Source organism: Coptis chinensis, chromosome 9, assembly GCF_015680905.1.
Source record: "Coptis chinensis isolate HL-2020 chromosome 9, ASM1568090v1, whole genome shotgun sequence".
In the NCBI taxonomy this organism is placed as follows: domain Eukaryota; kingdom Viridiplantae; phylum Streptophyta; class Magnoliopsida; order Ranunculales; family Ranunculaceae; genus Coptis; species Coptis chinensis.
Window position 1 is genome coordinate 34,091,509 of NC_141464.1, and position 18,456 is coordinate 34,109,964.

An 18,456-nucleotide genomic window follows, 5' to 3' on the forward strand; every position below is an offset into this window, starting at 1 on the left:
CAATATGATGTGGGGACGACGTTGTGGAACACGGTCATAATGTCAGCATGACATCATGTCAAGAAACACCAAATAAGCGTCCCCAAAACTGTTCCTTGAATGTTTAATTCCAAATTAAATTTTTTTTTAATGTTTCGTAAATATTTTTAAACCGTTTCTTGTAATTAGTGTAGTTTCTAATTGGAATATGATTTTTGCTAGTGAAGCCAATTTTTGTATAAATAATGGCTTTTGGCCATAAACAAGATTCGCATTATCTTTGCTAAGGTTTTGAGGCTAAAAGTGGAGTTCCTATTGTTAATTATCCATTCTATTTCTTTCAATTCTAAGGTTTTCCTAATTTATTGTCGCCGCCGTTCACTTCTTTGCTTCCGAGAGTGGAGTTTCATCACAATAGAAATGAATAGATTGAATGTCATAAGAATAATCTATAACAACCAACGGGAGGACTTGATGGTACTTCTCTTTGGGACGTTTAACAACTTTTTACAATCTCATGAGACTCAAGCATTTCCAAGAAGTCACCTCCTTCTCGAGAGTTACACCGCATTACTCCCATTCACCCCTCTTACCATAGCACTTTTATTGAGGCTATCCCAAAATAGAAAGTGTTCTTCCTCTAATCCATGTCTTGCCAAAAGATATTGAACTATCATCCCCGGTTGAAAAATAATGCCTTTGATGAGGTTGTCATTTGTCCCAACCTCGTCACAATACCCCATTATGTAATCCAATAAGAACCCCGAGGATATTTGGCTTTACCCACTTTGACCCCCTCGATAGGGTTATATACTAAAAACATTACTTTTGTAATAACTTTAATTCTTTATATTTTGAATGAGAATCATATGGGCAAATGTTATGCATATTATATCGCCTAATACTTTACGTGTAGATGATGTGGTGTGTGGTGACACGTAAGATCATATCAATAAGACCTTTATAAAGTATAAGTAAATATTCACAACTAGATGGATTTGGACAAAACTATTGATGTTTTGTTTGTAGTGCATAATCCGGACATTAGTCTATCTTGACTTCTGGGATTATACTAATACACTTTGTGTGTATCAACAGGACCAAAGTGAGATTGTTTTTCTTTATAATCACTATATAAGAGAGAACAAACACCTCTATTATTATAGATGTTTGTCTTCTTAATCCGGATATAATAACCGGGCGCTACGTGCATTGTACATTGTTTTAAATCATCAATGAGTGAGATTCATTCGTGAATCAACAAACTCGATGGATCGGGTAACGACATTGTATGTAAGGTATTGTATGTATACGGCCGTTGATTATGAAAGAATAGAAAACAATTCCATGCTAGAGCACTAGGAGTGGAGCGAACTTCCTACTCCACTATATCTCATAGGATTGAGAGTAGAGAAATCTTTGATAAGCATATAGGATCATAAATAGTTTTAGTTTACTTACGTTTTGAGTTTCATCGTTCATTTCGTAGGTAAGCTATTCAATTTTATCTTTATCATTGGCAATAGGCTCATTTGGGAGCAACGCCAACTTTAGCATGAAGGCATAGGAGAAGAGGCTGCAGTTGATGTGAGTCATCTTAATGACGAACAACTTCATACTTTCACTGCTGTGACTGATATGGTAATAAGGGCAAACTTTTCTTTTTGAATGGAGCAGCTGGTACAGGAAAAACTTTTTTGTATAATACAATTGCAAAGGCCTGCCGCAACATGGATCTTATTGTTATCATGGTGGCATCATCGGGAATTGCATCTTTGTTATTGTCTGGTGGACGCACTGCTCATTCTACATTTAAGATTTCAATTGATGTGATGGATACCACTTTTTGCAGCTTTGCTAAACATTCCGACCTTGCTGACCTATTTAAAGAAACAAAACTAATTGTTTAGGACGAGGTGCCCATGCAACATAGATACTGTGTTGAGACTGTGGATAGAACACTTCAAGATATTTGCGGAAACAAGAAGATATTTGGTGGTATCACTACAGTTCTTGGTGGTGATTTTTGACAAACACTACAATTTATACGTTAGGCGGAGAGAGCAATTTGTTGGTGCATCACTACGGCGCTCTTTCCTTTGGAGTTATTTAGAAGTTTTGCACTTGGTACAGAACATGCGGCTTGAAATGGCGGAGTCTGAGAATGTCGAATTCGCCGATTTTTTGTTGGAGTTATGCTATTAATACCTTCTAATTAGAATGTTTTTTCTCTATTAGTTCCATATATAAACGAACTATTTTAGAAACTAATGAATTCATTTTTTGCTTTGATTCATTTAGATTGGTTTGAATCCCAAAGAATGCGTACAATTGCCGAATGGAATCCGCAAGTGTACCAATATCCAAGAACTCATCTTCTCTGTCTATCCCCAATTAGATGTTATGGACACACCGTCTCCAAATTTCTTAACCGATCGTACTATTCTTCTGCCCGTAATGATGATGTGAGTGCAATTAATGAGGTTGCACTGAATTTGTTCCCCGGTGAAGTTTCGGTATTTGGTGCAGATAAAATTATCGAAGATGATATTGATAATCCAAGTGGGGCTCACTATCCCACCGAGTTTCTCAACTCCCTCAACCCTTCTAGCTTACCACCTTTCAATCTCAAGTTAAAACCTGGATGCCCTATAATGTTGCTCAGGAACATAGCACCTAAAGATGGCCTTTGCAATGGGACACGACTTATGGTGCTTCAATGTGCGAGTAAAGTCCTTCAAGCCAAAATTTTGACTTGAGAGAAAGCTGGAAATCCAGTACTCATCCCAAGAATATCTCTGGCTCCCTCAAATTCCGAGTTGCCTTTCAAACTATCAAGGCGACAATTCCCTGTTCGACTAGCTTATGCCATGACAATTAATAAGTCGCAAGGTCAGTCAGTGAAATATGTTGGCATTGATTTGAGGACACTTATTTTCAGTCATGGGCAACTCTATGTGGCCATGTCCAGATGTACTTCTTCAAAAAGAATATCCGTTTTTCTTCCACCTAATGCAAGAAATTGTACCACAAATGTCGTATACCCAGAAGTTCTTCTCTAAGAACATCGATACCAATGAGAAAAGGTGAGTGAGAAATTAAAGAATGTTACTTTTATTGGTTTAGAAATTAAAGAATATGTTGTATCCATATATATGCTATGTAAGTTTTTATGATAGGTTTTTTTTTTTTTTTTTTTTGATAGCGTGGATACTTAAAAATAAGAATAGATATTATTTTATTTTGAGAACCATCTCTTTTGTAAACAATATGCTAAATGTATCAAGTCTAAAAAAATCATGTGTGTGTGGTTTGTTTGCAGGTACAAAGTTAAATTGCCATAATTTTTCAGCGACATGATTGTAGTCCTTGCTCCATGGCGCATTTATCCATATGGTAGCAGAATGGTGTGAACAGTATGCATAGAGGGGAGAATGAGAGAAATGAGGAACTCGATCAGTGAGCGTGGAGTATTTATTTTATTTTATTTTTTTCCCTTTCGTTACTATAATTAGCCCTAGGTGAAAAATTATGCAAAGTTTTCTTTAATGTTTAATGAGTTGTCTTTTAGTTTTAGAAGTAATTTGTGTTATGTATAATTATGAAGTTATATATTTTGGTATGGTTGATCTATGAGAATTGTATTGTTTGATTTTCAGGTTATGACAGAATTTAAGTTTTTGAAATATTGAAAATACAAAGGAGACTCTGCTTGATTTTTTTATTTAAAAAAAAAAAATGATGATGCTCTTAATTGAAGACTCTCTCCTTTTATTATCATCATTCTTATTCTGATATGTATTGAATTAATGAATCTGTAAGGGTATGTGTAATGAGTTGGTTTGTGAGAAATGAAATACATATAATTGCAATAATTAAGCTCATTTGAGTATGCGTATGAAATGATTTTGAAGTATAAAACTGTTGGAAATGGTTATATCATCGATCCAATGCTACCATAGAAATGGTCTCTTGGGGTGTTGTTCAAAAGTAATGTGTCTAGAGTGCCGATTGGCACGGGCATTCACTAGTATCTAATATTTCGTGAAGCGCTAAGAAGTTTTAGTGTGGTGTTTTTATACTGAAAGAGAAAATTATTTAATATCATTGTTGCCTTCAGTGCTTCTTTACGTGAAATTGGCTATAGTACAACTATCATATTCAATTTCGTCCTCTTGACGATTTCCAACGATAATCTTATATATGTTCTTCATTTAATTTTGTGAAGTTGGATCATTTTCACCAGGATAGTTCAAGATGTAATTGACATCCATTCCATTACGGTACTTTAACTCGTCGATTATCGTACCCAACTCTTGAATGCCTCCACCATCTAAGCAGGGCCGGCCCTAGCTTCGGTGTGGCCTTAAGCGAAACTTAGAACTTGAGGCCTTTTTCCAAACCAAATTTTAAGTAAGTTACTCCATTTTTTTTTTTTTGTTTGCAATTCTACACTACATAGCAAGTTTTCTTTGCCTAATAGGATTGAAATTTATGCTTATTTTGATTAATTTGTTTCTCATAGGTCTGGTTAGACTTATCATTTGTGGAGATATAGTATAGAGATGGAAATTTGAAAATTTAACCATTTGAAATTTGAGATATTTTCGGAAATTCTTTTTAACATAAGAGAAGGAGAGTTATTACCTTTTATTATGAGACTTTTATGGGATATGTATTATGTTTTGTAGTATCCAAAAATCTTTTAGTAAGATTTATTGGCTATTTAGTAGGAATTTTATGTTGCATAGTACGATTTTTGTGGAAATTTGAGGCCTTTTTTCACTTGAGGCCTTAGGCAATCGCCTTATGGACGAGCCGGCACTGCATCTAAGGGTTCATTGGCTAGGATCGAATCTTATTACAATGACAAAAGCAATTATCAATAATGAAGATAATTTATTATATATAATCTTTTACTCTGTACCATAGATATTTGTTTCTAGAATAAATTAAAAAAAATCTTAAATATTTGGATAAATTAATAATTATTAATTTACTGATTAATTAAAACTCCACTTAATTAATATATTTTGCCTAGTCCCAGAGGTATTACCTATCGAGGTTCTAGAGTATGTTGTTTTTCAATAGCTTCAGTGTCATGCTTTCATTTTTTAATAACTTAATTATGTGAAGACTCTAATACAATTAAAACCAAGTAAAGATCATAATCACATGCATTATTAAAGTCAGATAAAATATGATCTAAAATTTCCGTGGATTTGATTTTAAATAAATAATCAATGGTGGACAAGTTCATGGGTCACAAAAATTTCCGTCAAGACTTCCACGTTTCATCTATAAAAAACTCAAGTATTGATTCCCGGAGGTTCAATTTGAAATTCCAGTGGCTGGCAAATAACCATGGCTATTTGGACTTTGGAGAGCAGCAATAAGAATCAAGAACAATAAAATATTAGAAAGACGTGGAGAATGCAAAAGTTTTTTTTTTTAACAAAACCCACATACATTAGCATAAGTCGTTGACTCGATCAAAAGAGATTAACTTAAAAGAGTGTAGAATTCGAGGTCGACTGATTGTTTTCAATGGTTTACTCGTATATGTAATTTTGAATACTGTATCTTTCTCCACTAGCAAATAAACTAGTTCTTTCCGAGCATCGTCTTCGTTCATAACTTGTGAGTGTTACTCATTGAAAATAAAAGGAACAACAAATACCTAGTAAACGGGATTGACCAAGCGGGATTGACTAGCTTCTCCAACGCACTATCATCTCCACAATCAAAAAGAATTTGACCACCAATTGCGGGACCTACCACTTGTTAGAATTAGTCACAATGCGCCTAGGAACGGGACTGTGATGAAATCTATATAAACCTCTGAACTACATGAAACAATCTCAGTACCTCAATACATCTGTTTTTTAACTCTTCTCATTACTCCTTAAGAACATGGGTTCAGTTGAGAATATTGCTGTTGAAGTTGAACCCAAGACTGGTGTCTCCTTTCCTGTCAAACTTGCTGATGGAAAGCAATTGAATTCAGTTGGTTTAAGGAAAAAATCTCTTTTAGGCGTTGGTATTAAGGTCTATGGCTTTGGTATTACACCTGAACTCATTTTTTTTTATATCTAGCTTATTTTTTTTTTTTTTGGTTGGTAAGCCTGTTTTTAAATGAGATCAGTAACTCTCATTTTTTTTATCATCACCAAAGGTTTTACCGACTTTTATTGCATATCTAGCTTATTACTTACGTTTTGTTCATTTTTTGATCATTAGAATATAGGTGAGCTAATTTAATGGTTTTGGAGCGAGTGTAGGCCTCTATGCAGACAATGAGAAACTGAAGGAGCTTATGAGGACTAAAATTGGGAAGGCACCAGCAAAACCAACCAAGGAAATGTATCAAGTGGTGGTTGATGGTGATGTCGGATTGACGCTTAGAATGGTTATTGTTTATGGTAGCCTCACTATGAATATGGTCAAAAAGAATCATGAGGATTGTCTTGGAACATCTATCAAAAAGCTTAATGGTGGTCGTAAAGACGATGAGCTCACAAACAAGTATATCTTCTAGGCCACTCTTTCCATGAAAATCTTAACTCGGTCAATAATTACACTACATATAAATAAAAAAGTATGTTATTGATAGACTGTTACCATTTTTATCAATACTAATGATTTGGTGCAGGGTTATGGGAGGAGCATCAGATGCCATTAAGCTAAGTGCTGGATCTGTGATTGAGGTCACCAAAAGCCCAGGATACGTTCTGCAAACAAAAGGCAAGGCGATTGTAATGCATTATCTTGTCGTTGTGTTTCACAGTTATTCTTTCATACAGTAGAACTGATTATGATCAACTTCGTATGTTCTTGGTGCAGTGAAAGATGAAGTGGTGAGCACGGTGGAGAATGAACTGCTTTCCCGAGCATACTTTCACATGTACTTTGGCGATGATCCCGTTGATAAGGAGGCTAAAGAAAATTTTGGAATGTCCCTGCTTTCCCTATTCTAAGTACAATTTTTATTTCCTATGCTATCTAAGACTAGAACCAAATAAGCAATAAATCTTAGCTAGCAATGTTTGGGACAAGTTTTCTCCTAAAAGATTTATAAAGTGCTGTGATTGGATAGTAGTACTGTAGTAGTACAAATTCTGTTATATACTTTTATTTAAGATTTATGCTTGTGTGTTGAATAGCCTGAAAGAGAATTTAGTCGCTGACAAATGAGCCAGTATTAGCTTCCTTATCACACGATTAAATAATGATTCACGATTAACTATTCAGTTCATCCAACATTAACTTTTGATCTGGTTTTCAATATCGTAAGTAGTACCCAGATTGCTTCCATGTCGCACAAGAGTACCACGCGCATCCACGCCTCTAACCTAAGCAGAGATGTCATTGTCTACCTTGCCCAATGGCTATTATCACAAGTGACAGCGGAACCGTAATTGGCTCTAGAAAAAACGCGCAGAGCAGAGTGTAATCCCGACTCACGCAAGTTGAAGGCAATCATGTAGGGTTCTAATGATATTGGCAAATATTGTATATTCTCCACCATTCCATTATTGACAACAAATCCATGCGCCAACATAATAATCTATTCCCTAGTCTTGTTCTTTGGATTCTTATTCTAATTCAAATGTACTAATTATATAATTTCAATAATGTCAGGGAGGGAGGTTTTTCTAAATTTTAAAAAAAATGAGAGTTGATTGTAATTTAAGTGATGACAAGAGGGAGGTTCTTATAAATTATTTTATAAATAGGGAATTGATTGAAATTTACATGACTTGAAGGAGGTGCTTCTAAATTGTTAACAAAAAAAAAATATAGCCTACTCCATAGTGGGGAAGGGTTTCTAGAAGTCCGGCTATCATAAAGTGTAGAGTATAGAGATGGTCTTACTCGAGCTAAAACTCACTAGGAGACCAGGGGCGACGCTAGTAAGTTTTGAAGCCACAACCTCCAAATTGCACTACTGGTCCATGTGCCACCAAATAATCTAGTATTGTGAACCTCACATTAGGCTTTTACCTCTGGTTATGTGAAGCGCAACTGAATCCATTAACCCATGCATGTATGAAAACATTGCTTCAAATGTTTGTAGTGTTGCGAGAATCTAGCGTGAAACTCATTTGCATATTATTAACATCACTAGTGAATGCCCGTGCCAGTCGTCACTCTAGACGCATTGCTTTTGAACAACACCCTAAGAGAGACCATCTCTATGGTAGTATTGGATCGATGATATAACCATTTCCAACAGTTTTATACTTCATAATCATTTCATACGCATACTCAAGTGAGTTTAATTATTGCAATTCTATGCATTTCATTTCTCATAAACCAACTCATTACACATACCCTTATACATTCATTAATTCAATACATATCAGAATGAGAATGATGAAAATAAAAGGAGAGAGTCTTCAATTAAGAGCATCATCATTTTTTTTTTTAAAATAAAAAATCCAAAGAGAGTCTCCTTTGTATTTTCAACATTTCAAAAACCTAAATCTGTCATAACACGAAAATCAAACAATACAATTCTCATAGATCAACCATACCAAAATATATAACTTCATATTTATACATAACACAAATTACTTCTAAAACTAAAAGACAACTCATTAAACATTAAAGAAGACTTTGCATAATTTTTTCACCGGGGCTAATTCTAGTAACTTGAAGGGAAAAATAAAATAAAATAAATACTCCCGCCACTTATCGAAGTTCATCATTTCTCTCATTCTCCCTCTATGCATCTTTGTTCACACCATTACGCTACCATATGGATAAATCGCCATGGAGCAAAAAGACTACAATCATGTCATTTGAAAAATTATGGCAATTTAACTTGGTACCTGCAAACAAACCACATACACATGATTTTTTTAGACTTGATACATTTAGCATATTATTTACAAAAGAGAGGGTTCTCAAAATAAAATAATCTCTATTCTTATTTTTAAGTATACACGCTATCATCAACAAAAAAAAACTATCATAAAAACTTACATAGCATATATATGGATACAATATATTCTTTATTTTCTAAACCAATAAAAGTAGCATTCTTTAATTTCTCACTTGCCTTTTCTCATTGGTATCGATGTCCTTAGAGAATAACTTCTGAGTATACGACATTTGTAGTACAATTTCTTGCATTAGGTGGAAGAAAAACGGATATTCTTTTTGAAGAAGTACATCTGGACATGGCTGTCACGCCCCGAGACCCAACACACATCCCGAGGCGTGGAATGAATCTCGAGGCCGACACCTATCCCGATTCTACCGAAATTTCGGCAGAGTTTCCTTTGTTTAATCGACGTTCGTAAACCCTAAAAACCTGTCATAAACCTGTCATAATCCCTGGACATCTCATAATTCATTCTTCCAACCATATATATATAAACCAACCTTCTAAACAACATCAAATCCCATCCACCAACTATGTAAGTGTAACTGCTACTTAAATACATCAAATATTACATCAAAATGGCCTAGCTCACTATATATACAACCAAAGGAACTAGCCTCTTACTATACAACCAAAAGAAAAGAGCTATGCTCATTATATACAGCAAAAGAATAACCTAGCTTATCTCTATACAGCCCCAAAATATAAACTTGACTCTGTCTCTCGTCAAGCATAAGGGAATCCTCCCAAATCCCGATAACCCTCATCGCTAGGGTTAGGAAAAGCCTCCTCCGCAACTGGCTCGTCTGAAATGTTAAGTAGGATGAGCAACAACGATGCCCAGTAGAAACACACATAACCAATACTAGACTACTTATACAAAACATTTAAAACATGCAGGGTTTCTATAATAATATCCAAATATCGTGACTATACAATAAATCATTAGCTAGCATAAATCATATCGGCATGCTTCTTTAATATTCAAAATATAGTTTTCACAATCATCATACAACTATTGTGGCCGCTGCATCCTATTAGAATGGTGAGGTTACGACTGGTACTCAGCCCCAGTCACAGGCAATCTCGGTTCAGTACTTCCCAGTGTGAACCATGCACCGTTGTTTTCCTGATTTTACCGGCAGGGAGCTGAAATGCCGTTGTTGTGTTCGTACACACAAAATCCCCAAAGCTTTTAGGGCTCGGTGGGCCCAGGTGACCTAACCCCCATACGGGCTGTCCCCTAACTTACGGTGGTCAACCGTTCGACGACTGCAGACTGCTCAGGATCCTGACACACATCCAAGAGTGGACTAAACTCTCACTCCTTGCGTCTAAACCTCATCGAGGTAGCATGTAACCCCACTCAAGCTAATCACCATACAGCGTGACACGTATAAGCATGGTTATCTAGAAAAGTAGAAAAGGAATTCCCGGACTACATCCAGTGATGCATCCCTTTAAAGGTGACCCACCACCTCGAAAGGTGTACACCACAGTTGGAATCCTAGAGCGAACTGCCGTCTCCGGAAATGCGACAACATTTCCTTCTTTATAGGAATTCACAATTCCTTTTCTAAATCCCCTCGTGATAAACATAGTAATATCTATATATATACTCATATTCCCGATTATTTTCAAATACTCTAGTTACATATTTAGTTTTTCTTTTAAAACTGTTGATTATGTAGGTGTGAGTTCCTGGATTTCCCGAAATCAAGTAGAACAATCTATGACTCCCAAACGGGCCAGTCATAGTAAATAACAACCGATGATTCCCAAACGGCGAATCATCGTAAATAACACAACCATCCCGGGAACAATCCAGAACCTTCCACCTAGTTACAAACAACCGGGTAATCCTTACCCGCAATACAAAATCCATCTCTCTGTCTCCTTACTGAGACAAGAGACGTGAACCTTTCCCAAAACCAGTTTTTCACTTTTTACAAAGAAAACAATCCCTCGCTACCCCGATTTTACAAAAAACCCATTTCACACGAAAGCTATCTATATATATATTTTATAGCGAGAAAATACAGTGCAAAACATGAATATCATATATACATTCATGGTTGATACTCAACTATCTATTTCCTATTTAAACAATTCAAATCATGCATGAAAATAAGCAGGCTATATACTGGTATGTAGGTTCCTACCTTAGCAAGCTCCGTTCTCCTCAAGCCCACTTAACTAAATCCAGCCCGCTTAACCGAATCCAATTCCTATAAAATCATATAAGCCCAATCGTAAATCTATTAGAACCCGAAGAAGACAATTAATATTTCCTTTCAACATAAGTCGAAAGAAATAATTACTCGTTGATTATATTAACCACTAACGTAATCATTAACGTACTACCCTTCTAGTTACCAAAAGTTTTGTTCTAGACTGCTATAGTCCACCACAAACCGTTCTGAGAACACCGACAAAAGCTTTGTCCAAAGTGATCGACTCTGAGCCATTTCCAGTTCTTACATATATTTTCTCAGTAACTTAACCCCTTTAGATGCTTCGTATTCACTCTCCTCCCATCCCACACAAATTTCCATTTGTAATAAGATCCCAATCCAAGTCCAAATTTCCACTACAACCCATTCCACACTCTTCGGTTCATATCAAATCAAATTACAATTACTGTCGTGTTCCTTATCAATCGTGCATTACTGAATCAAATCCTAAACAAGTTTAGACTAACATAACTTCTTTAAATTAACGTGAATATAGCAATTTTACCGAAGTCGCCAGTTTAAAATCGCTCCTAGCTTCTTTGCTCCACCAAAATCGCTCCACTTTGTCTCCTCCCCACAATTTTTCGTCGACCTAACAACCACCCAATTTCCATCATCCTTCATCAATACAACCAAATAGAACGAAATCGAGTTCAAATTATTTGATTGAGGCTAAACTAACTCACCTTCCGCTGTGTTACGGCAAAAATCCAAATTTTTGTGAGTCTCCACACTTGAATTCACTGTTGTTAGTGATTGGTTGTTCGAATTCGTGGGTTTGAATTGATTGGAGAGGAATTCACTCACCCGGGAAGCAGCGACGATTTGGCTTCGGGATGCTCGAATTTCCAAGAGATTTCAATTCTCTCACTTCATTCTAGTGTTTCTAGGTTTGAGGGCGAAGAATTTATGGTTGGATCGGTGGAAATTGAGAGAATTTTGATTTCTCTCTCCTAGGGTTTTTGAAAGGGGCGAAAATTGGGGAAGAAGAAGGTAGGTGCGATTTTTTTATTTCGCGATTTCGTTTTTTCCTATTTGGGCCGATATATTTAGGCCCAAGCCCAATATATTACAATTAGGCTTAAGGTCCTCGCACTCCTAACCGCCAACTCGTTTGACGTCGCGTCGTAATTATTTTTTCCGGCCCATCCCGCTAAGTTTAATTTTCTATATTCTATCTCACCGCAGGCTATAACAATAACCCACTCATGCGTGTAGGCTGTTAACTCGTGCCAGCTTCGCACGAAGAAAACCGCTAATCGGCATTCTGTCAAATTTTCGCATATGGTCGCTTACCTAACGTGACTTATGAGTCGGAGTTAAGTTCTAGTAAGTTACGTACGTTTGAAATATAACCCTGACGACCAATTTACATAAACGACCCTAGAATTGATATGAAATTTACAAAAATACCCTTAATAATAATTCAGGACTTTACAATGGCCACATAGAGTTGCCCATGACTGAAAACCGGTGTCCTCAAATCAATGCCAACATATTTCACTGACTGGCCTTGCGACTTATTAATTGTCATGGCATAAGCTAGTCGAACAGGGAATTGTCGTCTTGATAGTTTGAAAGGCAACTCTGCATTTGAGGGAGCCAGAGATATTCTTGGGATGAGTACCGGATTTCCAGCTTTCTCTCCAGTCAAAATTTTGGTTTGAAGGACTTTACTCGCACATTGAAGCACCATAAGTCGTGTCCCATTGCAAAGGCCATCTTTAGGTGTTATGTTCCTGAGCAACATTATAGGGCATCCAGGTTTTAACTTGAGATTGAAAGGTGGTAAGCTAGAAGGGTCGAGGGAGTTTAGAAACTCGGTGGGATAGTGAGCCCCACTTGGATTATCAATATCATCTTCGATGATTTTATCTACAACCAAATACTCAAGCGCTTCACCAAGAAACAAATTCAGTGCAACCTCATTAATTGCACTCACATCATAATTACGGGCAGCAAGAATAGTGCGATCAGTTAAGAAATTTGGAGATGGTGTGTCCATAACATCCAATTGGGGATAGATAGAGAAGATGAGTTCTTGGATATTGGTACACTTGCATATTCCATTCAAAGAATTTATGCGATTCTTTGGGATTGAACCAATCTAAATGAATCAAAGCAAAAATGAATTCATTAGTTTCTAAAATAGTTCGTTTTATATATGGAACTAATGGAGAAAAAAAAAATTCTAATTAGAAGGCATTAGTAGCACACCTCCAACAAAAATCGGGCAAATTCGACATTCTCGGACTCTGCCATTTCAAGCCGCATGTTCGTACCAAGTGCAAAACTTCTAAATAACTCCAAAGGAAAGAGCCAGTAGTGATGCACCAACAAATTGCTCTCTCGGCCTAACGGTATAACAGTGGGTGTTTGTCAAAAATCACCACCAAGAACCGTAGTGATACCACCAAATATCTTCTTGTTTCCACAAATATCTTGAAGTGTTCTATCCATAGCCTCAACACAAGATCTATGTTGCATGGGCACCTCGTCCCAAACAATTAGTTTTGTTTCTTTAAATAGGTCGACAAGGTCGAATGTTTAGTGAAGCCGAAAAAAAGTGGTATCCATCACATCAATTGGAATTTTAAATGTAGAATGAGCTAAGGTCGTCCACCGCACAATAACGTAGATGCAATTCCCCGATGATGCCACCATGATGACAATAAGACCCATCTTGCGCGCAGGCCTTTGCAATTGTATTATACAAAAAGTTTTCCCCTGTACCCGGCCGCTCCATTCAAAAGAAAAGTTTGCCCTTGTCACCATATACTGAATCAGTCACAGCAGTATAAGCATGAAGTTGTTCGGCATTAAGACGACTCACATCAACTGCAGCCTCTTCTCCTATGCCTTCATGTTGAAGTTGGCGTTGCTCCCAAATGAGCCTATTGCCAACAATTTTGCTCCAATCCTCCTTTGCTTTGGCATGGGCGGGAAATCTTCCAATGTCTTCCCAGATTCTAAAAGGATTTGTTCCACCGGATATAAGCCGTAATCGTTATTTGCTCATCATTGGATCGGGATGTCGTGGCTTTGTTGAAGCCGGTGTCCAAGATCATCACATATATTCGATGCAAATTTGCTCCAAAGTAGATCTGGTCGTAACGGATGACACTCTAAAAGAATTACACAAAACAACCTCCGCAGTTGATATCCAGTTTTCATTATCGCCGCCTCTTCTAGGCATTGTATCCACTCATCATCAGCTTCCAACAGCCCACGGGCAATACATGCTTCTTTGTATGTGTTATACACGGTATCACCGACTTCATAAAGATATGCAAAGGAGGTAGGCCCTTTTACAATAGTAAGTAGCAAGCGTAGATAAAACCACTCCCCGGCATTGGGGCTTGCAAAATACATCCTACCAATAGAAGGTCCCTGAGTCCTAGGAGTCCACTCTTGAGAGTCTTTGTGGAAAATATAGTGTCGTGGAAACTCTTGATAGGTATATGCACGTGCATCTGGATCTTCAGCACAACGTTTAAAGAAAGCTGTCAGTGTTGAAGTTTGGTCTCTGGCTCGGGCAAGAATTGCATCCATGGGCACTTTGCTATTGAAAACAACCCTATGCATACCTTCCAAATGAAGCGCCAATCGTTGGACACTTGGAAACTCTTTATGCATTGGATTCTGAAATAGATGACATGCAGCTTCTGTTGGTCTGATGTACCTTGCATCGATATATTGCTGAATCTCATCATTTGTTCCTGCCGCCACCACTGTTGTTTTGTCATAGCCTTTGTAGATGTACTTGTTAATATATTTAACAGCTTGACACGATGCACAAACTTCAACATTGATATGGCAATCAAACATTTCAGACAGATATGCATTGTAGGGAACAACATCTCCATTATCAACTTTAACCATTTTATTCTTCCTCTTCACAAAATATTTCTTGTCAGTGTCGCGCCTTCGGTAAATGGAGTACCCTTTTTTATCCATAATTGTTTCCTCCACAAACTCTTTTGGATAGTTTTTAGTGCATAGACCATTTTCCATACATGAAGCACTCGGATCTCGATCACCACAGGGGCCATGAACCTTGCACTTCTTCACTGTTTCAAACAATGCAGGGTGGGTGTCGGGGTCTGGGAATTCAGCACATACAAATTTATCAACTTGCTCACTGTTTCGGATCTTGTCATCATGCGCAAGAAATAAAAGGCAATGCATGTGTGGAAGACCGTGCTTTTGAAATTCAATGGTATAGACATATGCAACCACCCGACCGAAGATATCATTCTTCAAAATTTCTTTCATAATTGCTTTTCGTTTCAGCTCGAATACCCGTGCAACTATTTCAGGCCGAAGTGTCGAAGTTTGGTGTTCCTTGAGCGCATCTTTAATTTCCTGCCAATTAGGGTTTGCAATCACCGTAAGAAAAATATCTGGGTGCTTATAGTGCCGGGTGATAGCCATTGAATCCTGAAAAATCTCATACATGTGCCTTGGACTTCCAACATGCGAGGAAGGCAAAATGAACCGTTGGCCAATTTGATCAGGACTTAATCCCTCAAGTGCAACATCTGTCAAGCACTTGTACACATCCGAACGGATGGTGTCTTGATTTAGTCTAATGTATCGCAGCCGGTTCTGTTCATATGCAGCCCAAGCATCAACCAAAAATTCATGCAACAATTTACACCCCAGCAAGATAGATGAGTACTTCGTGGGTCATTCAAACAAACGGTAGGCGTAATACAATAATTGGGTGAGTCTTGCATTGCTTGGAGCATTTCTCTTGACTTCCCACAACTTCAAATCAGGTGACCAACCCAAATCCCCGTAAGGAAACAAAAGAACATAATGCAAAGGCAAATAAGCGGGATGACATTCGCTTATCCGTTCCAACTTATGCCCTCCTCTCAAGCGAAGTACAATATCACGCATGGCATCAACCTTACTCCCATCTCCAGGCAATATCACTGTGATCTCATCAGTTGTCGGAAGATTGTACCTTCGTCTATCCGAACGCGGATCATAGTGTAGATGGACCGGAACATTGTTATTCTCAGAAGCATTTTCAGTTAAAACCTTAAATGCTTGCTTATAGATATCACAAAACTTGTGGGTCTGCAGAAGAGTTTCTTGTACAGTTTTCAACACTTCCCTTGACAAATTCGCGTTGCGATTGTGGCGGTGAACCAAAGCAGCTAGGGGATCATAAATATAAAGTTGTGAAAACTTAGGTTCCATCCCCAGATCAGGCAACAATGAACCGATTTGGTGCCGTAACTCCCCATGAACAGTAAATGAGGTAGGACCACGTCCATGTAACACATGATCATTAAATTTACAACCAAGACTGGTAAAGGCATTACACACATTGTATTGCCGAATCTGCTCACGAGAATAATCTTGCACATTTATTAGATCCTTCGAATAAAGATTTAAGTGCCGGAGGCAGTGGAGAAAGAAGCGGTAGCTTAACTTTTCCTTGTAAACAACAAGTTCTAAATAAAGGTCGGTTGTGCCTTGATTTTGATAACTGTTCATCTTTCCAATGAAGGGACGAACAAAATGGACAGAGAACATTCATCTTTCCCAGAAAGTGGCGGCGATTTGGAATAGGAAGCACATGACCTCTATGATGATTAATAATTTCTTCTTCACTTTCATCAAATCCAGTCATATCATGATCACTGCAAAAATAGACCTATGATATATCACGTTTTACGGTATGTTGAAACCTAACATAAGAGTGAGAATTTAAGCACTTGACTTACATAGTGTTATCCTCACAACTTTGCATTGTGACATCCACTACCAAAAAAAGGGCTTCTTGTGGCGAGTCTTTTGTCACGACCACCAATTGTTGAGGCTAAAAGACCCTTTTGCGGCAGCCATCTTCGGTTGAGGCAAAATATGGTTTTTGGCCATGGCTTGTCAGCATCTGCAGCCAAATCTCGTTTCCAAGAATGGTCGTAGGTTTCCCACGCCTACAAGTTCACTTCTTTTGGAAGGAAATTGGGCGGGGCAAAATGTATATTTTTAATTGGTTATAATATATGAATAAATGAATCTAAAACGAATAAAAAGGACCTGCGACTTTATTTCGTTATCTCGCACTCATTATCGAACAAAAAAATTGAAAAAATAAAATAGATTGTGTTTTCATTCTCGTCGCCCAAGTTTTTATCACTCTCTCACCAGTATCAAAGAGAACATGGGCGGCTAAAGTAAAACCCATTTTCCACCCTTTCTGTTTCTAATCGACCATATCTATTTAAACCCATTTTCCACCTTACTGAAATCTCCATCCAAAAAAAGTAAATCTTTTTCCGCTTTCACGAAAAGTTTAAAGATTTGTAGATTAAAGTAATTAAGAACCAGGTAACCCTTATTTCATTTTCTTTTTCCTTCACAGTTAGTAATGGATATCACTTTGATTTTGTAGAAGATGATATTGAGGGAATGGATGAAGCAGTTCTTTATTCGGTGTTGTCATTCGACTTCAAGGTAAAATATACTACTCTCGAGTCTTAACTAATGTGATAGTCTTAACTCGATGATATAGTTCAAGTTCACGGAAGAAAATGCTGCTTACTTAGAATGATCTTATCTTGGAGACAGGGGTTCCAATTTGCTTGCCATACTAAGATTTCATTTACTAATAATTAGTGACTGGCTCGCACTCATTTCTCCACTCTAAAGATAGGAAAAGAAAAGAGGGGGAAATAAGGGAACAAACTGATGAAAAATTATATTAAGCCTTATTAAGGCTGCACTCACCTCGTGGACATGGTTCCTTTGTATATTTTCAAATCTTTGGTCATGAGCACTACTCCTAATTAAGTTTGTGTTAGAGTGCATAAATGAAAACAATATGTGCGCAAAATTCACCTTTTAGACATAGTTTTTGGGAATCACGAGATCATGATTTGTTTATAGTAGTGGGCTATATGTCTTCTCTCTTATTAGGTTTTTGTCTGCATACAAATATCATAAAAAGTATAACGTTTGATCCTTAAAGGTTTATACTGTTTTGGATTGTGTTTGGTTAGATCTCAGTGTACTCATATAAAAAAGAAGAAAAAGGGTGTTAAATATAAGTTGCTAACATCTAAATTGTAATTGTTAGCTTTTCTTTTTCTTATTATTCATTCTGAAGTGTATAGTTCTCTTATGTAGTTTATCAGTGTTGTATGCTACTATACATTTGCAGGTTGAAATCCCTTGTATTTATTCACGGATCATTCAAGTTATTAAGTTCATTTACAACTTTGTATGCCTAAGAAACGGCCGATGGATGAGGTGTTTTGGACGATTGTCATGGCCACAGATCTGAGTTAATTATTTCTAACTTCCTTTCTAAGGTTTGTATCCTATCCTTAACCA

At 37.1% G+C, this 18,456-nt stretch overlaps 3 protein-coding genes across 3 annotated transcripts; 1 reads left to right on the forward strand and 2 right to left on the reverse strand.

The window, feature by feature from the left end:
• The first annotated feature begins 5,239 nt into the window (after positions 1-5,239).
• On the forward strand, positions 5,240-7,122 carry LOC147475674 (chalcone isomerase-like protein 1). The gene is made up of 4 exons (XM_086584926.1): positions 5,240-6,040; positions 6,261-6,504; positions 6,632-6,723; positions 6,823-7,122. Exons 1-4 carry the CDS (start codon positions 5,893-5,895, stop codon positions 6,954-6,956), a joined length of 618 nt encoding a protein of 205 aa, XP_086441052.1. The 5' UTR covers positions 5,240-5,892; the 3' UTR covers positions 6,957-7,122.
• A 1,669-nt stretch (positions 7,123-8,791) lies between these two features.
• On the reverse strand, positions 8,792-13,377 carry LOC147475675 (uncharacterized). Its single transcript, XM_086585494.1, has 3 exons — positions 13,321-13,377; positions 12,612-13,210; positions 8,792-8,813 (listed from the first exon to the last, which is right to left on the reverse strand). The coding sequence occupies exons 1-3, from the start codon at positions 13,375-13,377 to the stop codon at positions 8,792-8,794; spliced, it is 678 nt and encodes a 225-aa protein (XP_086441620.1).
• A 472-nt stretch (positions 13,378-13,849) lies between these two features.
• Positions 13,850-16,614, reverse strand: LOC147475676 (uncharacterized). Its single transcript, XM_086585495.1, has 3 exons — positions 15,997-16,614; positions 14,252-15,711; positions 13,850-14,072 (listed from the first exon to the last, which is right to left on the reverse strand). The coding sequence occupies exons 1-3, from the start codon at positions 16,612-16,614 to the stop codon at positions 13,850-13,852; spliced, it is 2,301 nt and encodes a 766-aa protein (XP_086441621.1).
• Between the last annotated feature and the right edge of the window lie 1,842 nt (positions 16,615-18,456).